The sequence below is a fragment of the Peromyscus maniculatus genome, chromosome 15 (genome assembly GCF_049852395.1).
Source record: "Peromyscus maniculatus bairdii isolate BWxNUB_F1_BW_parent chromosome 15, HU_Pman_BW_mat_3.1, whole genome shotgun sequence".
Classification (NCBI taxonomy): domain Eukaryota; kingdom Metazoa; phylum Chordata; class Mammalia; order Rodentia; family Cricetidae; genus Peromyscus; species Peromyscus maniculatus.
The window spans coordinates 38,889,944-38,901,517 of NC_134866.1; the positions used below are offsets into that span (position 1 = coordinate 38,889,944).

Sequence of the window (11,574 nt, forward strand, 5' to 3'; positions counted from 1 at the left end):
GGCCGCTCACGAGACTGCATATGATTAGTGAATTGCCGCCTCATTAGACAGCAGGATGTCGATAAATACTCAGTATTATTAAGGCAAAATAATTACATTAAGTGGTCCTTTCTCATCAAGATTCAAACTCACTCTAAATGCAAAGACCACATAGCTTGTGGGTAATAACATACATTCATGAGTATGCATATGCATGCATGCACATGTGCATGTGAACGTGCACGCGCACACACACGCACGCACGCACGCACGCACGCACGCACGCACGCACGCATGCATACATATCCTGGTCTCCCATTGTGTTACCAGAGTCTATCCTACAATCCAGGCACTAAAACCAGATTACTATTCTTGTTCTACTGGGAATGCATAAACACTACCAACATGCTTAGAGCGACAGACTACTAAGTGACAAAGAAAGATACCTCACAGTAAGAGATGTTTAATAATGCTATAGTGTGGGAGCTGATACTGGAGTGAATGATGTGGTCAGGAGAAAACACTCTGAGCAGATAACCTTTGAGTATAGTATTGGAGATGGAGAGGTCATGAGCCATGTGACTCTGAGAGAAAGAACCTTCCGGACAGAGTGAGGGCAAATCTCAGGCTCTTATAGAGAAAATAAGACTACCCCGGGCAAACTAAAACCCATCAGATGAATGATGAACTTAGCCCATCAATATCTGAATGGAAACTCAGCTTCTGCATGAGGTGCTTTTGAAATCTCTGTGACTCAGTAAATGTTGCTATAAATGTGGGTTGGTTTTGATGGTTGCATAATCTGGGGTGGTTGGTTTTAATGTTTGAAAAGATCATGCAAGTTTCATTCTGTTTGCCTTGATGGAAACTTGCCAGCCTCATCAGTTAACCTAACTTTGAATTCTAGTTGTATGTTCTGAGATCACTGAGCTCTATTCTACCCTTGTTTCAGTTTACTGGCTTTATAAGTAATTTGATAGTGATTATATTTACGTAAACTAAAGAATGCAACAAAAACAGATGGATATTAAAAGAATACATAGATATTGGTGGATAGCCTCTGCAACAGTCTTAGTTACTCTTGCTTTTTAATGACAAACACTTATTGTTGATGTTTACTGGAGTATCCCATTTTTACTGTAATTTTAAAATTGTTTTATGATTTAGTCTCAGAAAAAGGGACAGCAATCCCAGTTCCTGCAAAGCCGTAACTTGAAATGCATAGCCTTATGTGAAGGTGAGTGCCTGGGCCTTACATCCTGGCTTTTCGTTTCCGAACTGAAGGTATTTACAGAGTGTTTGTGGTAGACTAGTGAATTGTTCCTTAAGACCATCTCAGCGGGCACTGTGGGAAATGAGCCCCGTTGGATTGCAGAGGTTAAAACCAAAGTGCAGAGTGGGTGTGGGTTCAAACAGCACTGTATTTTTTTTCTGGTAGATTTCCTGAATGTAACTCAACTTGCAGAGAGCGCAGTTCTTGCTGGTTAATATGCTGTTTCCTCTTTAAGTTGGGGCTGGACTGTGTGTGTGTGTGATAATGAAAACCTTGAATGAGCCAAGCACTGTGAAGATAACGCAATAATAGCCTTTTCCCTTCCTCCAGTGAAGGAATTTCGTTCTGATCTCAGTGTAGACAGACTGAGAGGTGGTTTTCGAGATCATATTCTTCATTCTTGTTCTGAAATCTGACTGGCTACAAGTCACCTTTTCTTTGTGCTGTAACTGTCCACAGCCACCAGTGTCTGTCTCAAGTTTTCAACACCCGAGTGTTACGTGTGACAATAACTTGATGTTGGCATCACATCAGGACCTGTGTGTTTCTGATGATAGTCAAATGATTTCTTTAGTTGTGAAGTGGCCTTTTTTAAAATTTATTTACATTTATTGATGACTGGCATGGCTATATTCATTTGGACAGCTATTTTTGCTCTTCGATTTCAGAGAGAAGGAAGGTAGTTACTAATAATGGATTTCCATTCCCTTAGAATTAAATAGCTCTTTAATTTTTATCTCCACTTACAGTGATCACGTCACCTGACCTGCACAAACATGGAGAGATATGGGTTGTCCCAAACACGGATCATGTCTGTACACGATTCTTTTTTGTGTAAGTCTAAAGGATCACATTTGTGCATTACTTATTTTTCTATAAATAAAACAGTGACTTCAGCGTTATTTGTTCACTTTAGCTGCCAAATATAACAAACAAGTAATTGAAACCCTCTTGAGTCTAATGATTGTTCCATTTCAATAAGCTTGTTTAGGAAAGTGATGGTTACATGCTGTTAATTTGGAAGAACTAAAGGAAAACATGATTTCTAACCACCCATATATCCTTAATAGTGAACTACTTTACAACTGGGGACAGAGAAAGTAGTAATGAAAATATTGTATAAAAATTGATGTACGTTTCCTATAATATGTGCTGGCAAGGCACTGTATGCTGGTCTGCGTATGTGTTGGCACACAAGTAGAAAGAAAAGCGTTGTTTTCATTCCAAATCAACAGCTGCAGTAAGCCAGTCTGACTTTTCATTCCGTCTCTGCCCCTGCAGCCCCACTTCCCCTGTCTGGCTGTGCCTCTTCCCTGACCTGGCACAGAAAGGATTGCTGGAAAGAACTGAGTTATTGGTTTTGTAGTTCGTGAAGTTTCTAAAAAAACAAGGTGAAAAAGTGATCTGGGTTATTGTATAAACATGTCAAAGGGATGGCATCCAAATTGGTACAGTCTATTGTAGGTCCACAGAACGCTTTGTGTTTTGTGTTTATCCTTCAGCATGTGGCCAGCTTGTTCACTGTGACAGATTCTATGGAAGCTGTCATTTTCTTATGGCATTTACTTACCGGCTATTGGTTTCACAGCAGTGGGTATGGCAGCTGGGACTCCTGTTTTTATCAGGTTGTTTGAATTCCAACTCAACAGAAATTAGGAAGAACAATCAGCAAGTTGCATAACCTCTGAAAGCTTTGTCAGCAAAATGAGGATAGTATGCCTACCTGTATCGGTTAGTCTCAACAGCAGGCAGATGGCTCACAAAGAACATGGTCCTTTCATTCCCCGCAATTAGGCGATTTGCAGAGGTGTAGCTGTGGGGCATCAGGATCTCATAGCAGTAGGATTGTTACACAGCCTCAGGTCCAGGCGGCTGAGACAGGAGGCAGTCCTGCCCAAATCCACCTGACCAAACCCTGCTCAAAGTGGAGGCCAGCAGAGCACAAGGCTGAAGTCCATGCAGGTCAACCTCTGGGGGCTGAATGACATCAGAGAAGGACTCTGAGGACCCACCCGTGGGAAGCTGCTGGGGAAGCTGCCGGTGTGCATCCCCTTATAACATTTTTCTGAGATTCAGTGAAGCCAGTGTAGGTCTCTGCTGCAAAGCTCCTGAAACACTCTTCTCTTTTTCTTGGCTAGTTGATTATTATCCATTCCTAGAAGTTTGGCCTTCTGGAAAGCAATTACAAAATAACCTTATTGATGGGCTTCAGATGTCGATAAAAAGATAACTCCAGGTCTTTTGTGTAATCTTTTTTTTTAGCTTACAAAAATACAGATTTATTGAACATAATAGCCTTATATACCTAAGTAGTTCAATTTCCAATATGTCTTTTTAAAAATATTTTCTTAAGCAATACATAAAACATGTGTAAGGGACTAATTATGGGAGAAGAGAGTGCCTGTTCTCCATAGAAGTGAATAGAGAGGAGAAAACCATCTGATGAACCCGGTGTACCCAGATGCTTTCAAAATAATACAAAGGGGAGTTTTCATTAAGATAATTTTGATTGCTTTGTAAACACAAATGAGATGTCATCCTTTTTCTTTGCACCTTCAGTAGACGAGACTCATTAGGTAAGACTGATAAAATCAGAACACACCAGAGAGAGAATGTATTCAGTCATTATTGTACTTCTAATTACAGCTTTTAGTCTCTTCCTTTATATAGGACACAACCACAGGGTCCTTGTGATGTGCCTCCCTTAGGAGTGTAGCTTCTAGGAAAAGAGTAAGTTGATGAGAATGAAATCAACCATTAGGCAAAAACTTAGTCTCTGTTATTTTTATTTTTTTATGTTTTTTGTATGTTTGTTTTTTTTTTTTTTTTTTTTACATTGTGTGGTCACTGATGTTAGGAGCTTTGCCTCATGATGAGGATGCAAGTTAATATGCATTTCTTAAAAGGAGTAGATGAAAATGCTGAAAATTAAGACAATTTCCATGCTACTCCGATTTCCCAGAAGTATGGTGATCACAATATAGTCATTTGGTGTCTTATTAAAAAAAAAAAAAAAAAGCACTCCAGCATCTCATCTCGCCAGCATCTCAGCAACACAGAAGAGAAAAGGGACACTCTAGGGAACAGACGAGTGTGTAACAAAGGACACTCTAGGGAACAGACTGGTGTGCAACAACAGGACACTAGGGAACAGACTGGTGTGTAACAAGGGACACTCAAGGGAACAGACAAGTGTGTAACAAAGGACACTCTAGGGAACAGACTGGTGTGTAACAAGGGACACTAGGGAACAGACGGGTGTGTAACAAAGGACACTAGGGAACAGACTGGTGTGCAACAACAGGACACTAGGGAATAGACGGGTGTGTAACAAAGGGACACTCTAGGGAACAGATGGGTGTGTAACAAGGGACACTCTAGGGAACAGACGGGTGTGTAACAAAGGACTCTAGGGAATAGACTGGTGTGTAACAAGGGACACTCAAGGCAGCAGATGGGTGTGTAACAAAGGGATACTCTAGGGAACAGACTGGTGTGTAACAACAGGACACTAGGGAATAGATGGGTGTGTAATAAGGGACACTAGGGAACAGACTGGTGTGTAACAACAGGACACTAGGGAATAGACTGGTGTGTAACAAGGGACACTCAAGGGAACAGACAAGTGTGTAACAAAGGACACTAGGGAATAGACTGGTGTGTAACAAGGGACACTCAAGGGAACAGACTGGTGTGTAACAAGGGACACTCTAGGGAACGGACGGGTGTGTAACAAGGGACACCAGGGAATAGACAGGTGTGTAACGACATATTAAAATAAAACCAAAATGACTGGACTGTTTTTGGGAGGAGAGGTAGAAGTTTGAAAACTGTTATTTAGGAAATCCCTGAATGAATCAACTAAGAATAAATATTTTAGGCAAAATGTAGACATTCAGATGTTATGACCAGATCCCAGCCCATTTCTAGTTGTAAAAATTGTAAAGCTTGATTTCCCACCAACCGTGGACACGTGTGCAAGCACACTGAGACCTGTTATGTGTAGAAATGAGAGAGCTGACTTCAAAGGGGCCGTAGGATGGGCTGAAGCAAAGGCCAAACACACAGAACGTTAAGGCACACTCAGTGAGTGGCATCTTCTCTTCTTTCCTTATGTTAGGGCACACTCAGTGAGTGTCATCCTCTCGTCTTTCCTTACGTTAGGGCACACTCAGTGAGTGTGATCCTCTCTTCGTATATTAGGGCACACTCAGTGAGTGTGATCCCCTCTTCTTTCCTTATGTTAGGGCACACTCAGTGAGTGTGATCCTCTCTTCTTTCCTTTTTTTTTTTTTTTTATCTCAGTCGTGAATCTCACTCATTGCGTAGCGCAGGCTGGTCTCAGGCTCCCAGCAATCATCCTACTTCGGTCCTCTGAGTTTGGGGATAATAAATCTGTACTACGCTGGACCTAGTAGGTTATCTCATAATGACCAAGAGGGTTTTTAGAGATAGAGAGGGAAATTTACTATTGTAATTTTTCATAAGTAGGATAAAATCAAGGGTGGTTAGTTGATCTGACAGATGGCCAGGTGTGGGCTCCCCCAGGTTCCATCACTGCTAAGGAAATGGCCATGAAGGGTGGGAGGAGGCCCTCTTTGTAAGCTGTGTGGGGACCAAGAAAGATTTGGAGCAGGATGGCAAATCCTACTGGTCTGGTAATGAGAGCCTGTGCTTGGTACTCTGATGCTTCCTGCATCCCAAGGTGGAGCTGTCTGGGAATGATCCATGTACTGTGATTAGTAAGTATATAAATGCAGAGTATGTACCCACCCCTGTTTCTGAAAACATTGTAGCAAGTTCACAAGCACAACAGTGGTAAAGATCCCATAAAACATTTTCTCTGCAGAAAATGGGCCAGACATGCCATGTCCTTGGACCAAGCAGATCTCAGTCCTGCATAAATTTCAGGATTTCCTCTTTAGTCCATTTTGCCTTCTAAGGTGTAGTTTGACTATCTCCACTTCCTTAACATTTCTAGAAAATTGGGCTAGAAGACCATGGTGTCTTGGTGTTCCTGTGGCTCATGGCAGAATTACTCTTAAAATTTAGCTCATTTATCTTCAGATTGAATAAAAGCCTTGGAGCAAAGTTTCCTTCTCTTGTCTTTTTTCTGCCCCACATCCCAGAAGCACTTTGTATCTGATGTACAGTCAGTAACTTTTTTTCTTACATGAGACAGGGTCTCACTGTGTAATCCATAGTGCCCTTAAACTCAGCCATGATCCTCCTGCCTCAGCTTCCCGAGTGCAGGGATTATATATGGTTTTGATATAGTTTTAAAAAGTTTGAAATGCTTTTGGCACATACAAGAAGAATGTATAAAATACGAAATTTATAATGACCATCAGGTAAAATAAACATCCTCTTTAGTTATGAGTTTGTAGACCTCCACAGTTCAACTTGAGACATCCGTAGGAAACAATTTGCTTACAAAATTAGAAGACAGAACACCGCCTTTGCCAGTGAAGGCATCCCTGTGTGCGTCATAAATACTGATAGAGTCGAAGAACTCTGCTCCGTCTCTAAAGTACCCTAAACCCAGTCTGTCTCCAACCAGATCACTTCCCAAGCTGTAAGCTGCCCTGGCAGTGTCTTAGAGTCCATGGCAGCCGCCGCTTACCGTGAGAGTCTCAGTGCCTCACACCCTGATCTCTTCACCCTCTGGGCACTCATGCTGTAAGGGTAGGGGAGGTGGCATGCAGCTGCTTTTGTACCTTGGGGGGAGGGGGCAAGCTTTACACCCCCAACCGTGTGCTGTGCTCCTCACGGTGGAGGTTCTGTTCTTTAGGTTCTGTCCTTGGCCCTCTCACACCAGTGTATCTAATTCTCACTCCTCGTCCAAGTCTTCCTTCATGTTTCCCTCCTTCCAGAGGCTTCTTGGTGCTTCTGCTTCGTGGGAACCAGGCAATGAGCAGGGCATATTTCTGTTGTATTATCTGTTTTTCTGCATGGCCTTCTCTCTTGCTCTCCATCTTTGCAGCACCTACCATGTATGTATGTCCTTTTGACTTTGGTACCCGGTGTTTGTCTGGTAGGAGAGAGTGAAGGCCTGCACTTCACTGCTCAGTGACTCTTTACTCTCAAACATCCTACAATACCTTAAAAAAAATCAATGTATACCAAGTGGAACCCATTATTTAAAATCCCCTTTGTAACACCTCAATGTCTCTTATCTATGCAGAATTTCATTTATCAGACACAAAAAGCTGAGCTGTGTTCACCTGCTCCTAGGTTTTGTCTTTTTACCATTTTCCCCTATCAATACTTGTAATGCTATAGATCTATCACTGTCTCCCACAGAATTCGTCAGAAAGCTCCCTTGCTTCTAATTTCATTGCTCTCAAAACCAATGTTGTACAATGACAAATATATTAACTATTGTGTTTTTCACACTGACGATTCAGGTTTGATATGCAGAAATTTAAGACAGAAAAGGGAGAAACATCATTCTGCTCTTGAAGCCCTAAGACAATTGCATGCTAAGCAAATGCTCAAACCCAAAGCTACATTTCCAGTCCCTTTTCTTCAAAGTAAACCTTAGTGTTTTCCACCTTCTCTAGTTTCCTTGTCAGAAGTCACATCTGAATTCACCTATAGAGTTGCACACTGTCTCTGTGTTCCCATACTGCCTCACCCCTGCCTCACCACTGTGGGATTATCCATCCATCCATCCATCCATCCATCCATCCATCCATCCATCCATCCACCCCTATCTATCTATCTATCTATCTATCTATCTATCTATCTATCTATCTACTATCTTTCTGTTTCCTCCTCTTGTGAAGTTCTCTTTGTGCATGGGCACTCACATCACAAATGTCTTACACAGAAGCAGGTAGTATACTTATTGTTTAAAAGCATCTCCAAAATAGTGATCTATTTCAATGAAGAGATTATATGTGACTACAGTGTTTTAAATGCATTACATCAGTGATGTCTGTGGAAAACTATATCAGAAAAAGATGCAAGGATTGGAAGTATGGTGATGAAATTCTAGGAATCAACATATGGATAGTAGTTAAAATTTGGGAAAGGCTGAAAGAGTTGAGGGAGTTTGATATATCTAGGAGAAAAGGAACTAGAATCCATTGTGTGCTGGAAATCATCGAGCTGAGAGACTGAGGAAGAAGAGGCAAAGATATTCAAAATAATAATCGGAAGCTAGCTAGCTCAGGAATGAAACAATGTAGGAGAGAGAGGGGGGGAGGGAGGGAGGGAGGAAGGGAGAGAGAGAGAGAGAGAGAGAGAGAGAGAGAGAGAGAGAGAGAGAGAGAGAAGTGAGCAAGCAATAGAGTGATGAGCTATATGTTATATATTTTACGCAGAGGAGATAACATCATTTGAGGGCATCACCTGAGGCCCAGGCAGAATTTTCATGACTTAAGTAGAACATTAAGGTCAGGAGGGAAAATGTTGACAGTTGAGCCAAAAAACAAGAAATGATTATAATGATTTACAGACAAATCCTATTTACAGGTCCATTTCGCCTTGTGCAGAGCAGAAATAATAGCATGTAAGCTGCACGTCAGTTATCAGTTAGGCTAAGCATGTCTTATTCAGTGAAAGTCCAGATTGCATAGAATGCAGTAGGTGTCGGGAGTGTACCAAAGCTGTAACAGAGAAGAAGCCAACCTGGATGAGACAGTTTTAAATTATGTGGAAGCAGTAATCTAAAGTTGGAAAGTCGCAGCCCCGGACAAAGTTGAGACCTGCCACTCTGCCTTCTCTCTCCTGGCAGGATGGTTTTCTCTGTGTCCCTTCCATTCTCTTTCTCTCGGCCTCATACACTTCAGATCCAAATCATGGAAAGGTAGTCTGCCTTGGTAAAAGTTAGTCTGCCTTGGTAAAAGTTAGTCTGCCTATGTTCCAGGCAACCTGCCTCCTCCTTTAATAAATATGGACATATCATTGTGTTCATAGAAAAACCAGGTTAATATGGTTTTTTAGTGTTTCTATTAGCATAACAGATTTTATTACGACATTTCATATGTGTACATAATGCATTTTAATTGTATTCCATCCCTTACACTTTCTTGTCCCCCTCCACCTTCTGTTAATCCTCTTCCTTTTCTTAATTGTAGGATAATAGGTTTTGCTTAAAGGCTATCTTTATATAATCTGCCTCCAAACATCTGATTTAGTTTGAACAACTGTAACACACTTTCTAATTCCTTTTAAAAATATATTTATTTATTTTATATATGTGTATATGTATGTGCATGTGTGATCTTATGTGTACCATGTGCTTGTAGGTGTCTTCACAGGCCAGACGGTGTCACATTTCCTGGAAGTGAAGTTAGACACAGGTGGTCGTGAGCCACTTGATGTGGACACTGGGAGCCAAACCTGAGTCTTGTGCAGGAGCAGCAAATGCTCTGACTGCTTAGCCATCGCACCAGTCCCCATATTTCCCAATTCCCAGTGTGGCATTTACTGTTTGACTTCCTGAGAAAATATTAGTGTTTGGACTATGTACCATGCATTTTAAGATTTCCCATTGTACAGTACTGTTACAACAAGGGGATGGAGGAAACAGGGCAAGTTGTATCTAAAATAGTAAAACTGTATGGTAAGACTTAACCAAGTCTATCAGTATCCTAGACCAAGCCCAGCCTTGGACCTTGGACTGAATTCAAGTGGACTCATCACTTGCTGTTTAAGCAGTGGATTATGTAATGAGCTAAGGTCCTGTTCTGTGTGTCAGTGTTTTATTTTCCCACCTCATGCTGTCTGGGGAGAATTTAAGTATGGTGAGGAGAAGACAGAGGTGTGCATTAATCTCCGAGACACTGTGCTTATGCCCCTGGTTATCTATTTTGAAGTAATTACCGCTTCCCTGCGGCTTCTTTCTTGAAGCCGTTTTTATGTCACAGAATTAATTCTTCACCTATTTCACTCTGAATATTATCATTTCGAGTTTGAGAATTTGCTCTTTGGAAATTCTTATTGCCTAAGTCAGCTTATTTGAGAAAATGAATTATCTAGGATGTAATTATTTCTTTCTCAAGCACTGAGCAATTGCGGTCCTTTAGGATCGTGTGTTCACTTTCTCTGCTAGGCTGAACTTAGCAGGCCTGCGGTCTTATGCGAAGCACCAGTATACATATAAATATATGACAGATGAAAGAGAACAAGTTGCCGGTTAAGACGGAAAACTGGAGTTTTCCTTGCAAAGCACTAGTTAGGCAGCAGGAATGGCAATGAAGCAGGGTTAGACTGGGAAGCCAGTGCAACCAGCTGGGAGGGGACAGCTGAGACACCAGTGGGGTGAAGATGTCCAGACCCCGAGAAAGGTGAAGGGGGTGGAGTGTTTTGCAGTTGATGTCATAGCAGCTGTTGGGAAAGGATACTGGGGTGTCCCTACAAGTCTGGCAGTGTTGTATGTGGGATGAAGCACTTAACATCCAAGTGGAGGGAAGGGAATAAATTAAGGCATGGCATAAAAGAACCAACTATGCCGAGTTTCATCTTGAACACACATTAGATACTACTAAAAAAACTAGCCTGTGTTTTTTGGTGTCCTTGGGTTACTTTTTAGGGATCCAACAGCATTTTGAAGCCATACAAACACTGGCATCTTTGTCCATGTTTCCTGTTTCTGCTTCTGTTGTAGCTATGAAGACGGCCAGGTGGGAGATGCTAATATCAACACGCAAGAAGGAGGCATTCACAAAGAGATACTCCGAGTAATTGGTAATCAGACTGCTACTGGCTAGAGTCCCACCGCTTAACAGGATTGGAAAGCTTCCTCGGGTTCAAAGCTGGATTTTGAACTGAAGAAGATGATAAAAAATAATTTATTGTTATTATAAACAAAATTAACCCTTTGAATACTGATTTTCTTTTCTTAGTATTTCTAAATATTTCATTAAATACCTAAAATGGTATAAGATTTACCAATTGTAGGGTTATGGAATCTAGTAATAAACATTAAACAGCACTTAAACTCAAGTTTGGGTTGCATACACAATAAACAGATTGAAAAAACAGTTTTGTGCTGATATTTTTATATTAAATTCTTTAATTGGACATTTGGTATTATGTACTGCTATTTTAGGGTACTGAAATAGGATTGAGGTCATTTTATAATGGCTTCTAAATCTACCGGACAGTCTGCAATAAGGACAGTGTCTTGTGATGTGCTCAGTATGAGTCACACATGCATTCAAATGCTGTGGGAGGGATATTCCTGTTCTCATGTTTCTCGTTATAAAACAACAGTTAGATTCAGAGGCAGTGCCATGCCAAAAGTCATGCAGCACATTTGTCTGTAGATTGCATGTGTCAGAATATGTGATTATGCCTATGTGTGCATGATC

The 11,574-nt window shown here is 41.2% G+C and overlaps 1 protein-coding gene across 2 annotated transcripts in view; it reads left to right on the forward strand.

The window, feature by feature from the left end:
• Window positions 1–11,244, forward strand: part of Parp8 (poly(ADP-ribose) polymerase family member 8) — a 182,815-nt gene extending 171,571 nt beyond the window's left edge. For both annotated transcript variants that reach the window (XM_076551870.1, XM_042261529.2), the window contains exons 25-27: window positions 1,147–1,216; window positions 2,002–2,086; window positions 10,869–11,244. In XM_076551870.1, the coding sequence (XP_076407985.1) occupies window positions 1,147–1,216; window positions 2,002–2,086; window positions 10,869–10,971 (258 nt within the window). In that variant the 3' untranslated portion in view covers window positions 10,972–11,244. The remainder of the gene's footprint in view (window positions 1–1,146; window positions 1,217–2,001; window positions 2,087–10,868) is intronic.
• Window positions 11,245–11,574: the final 330 nt, after the last annotated feature.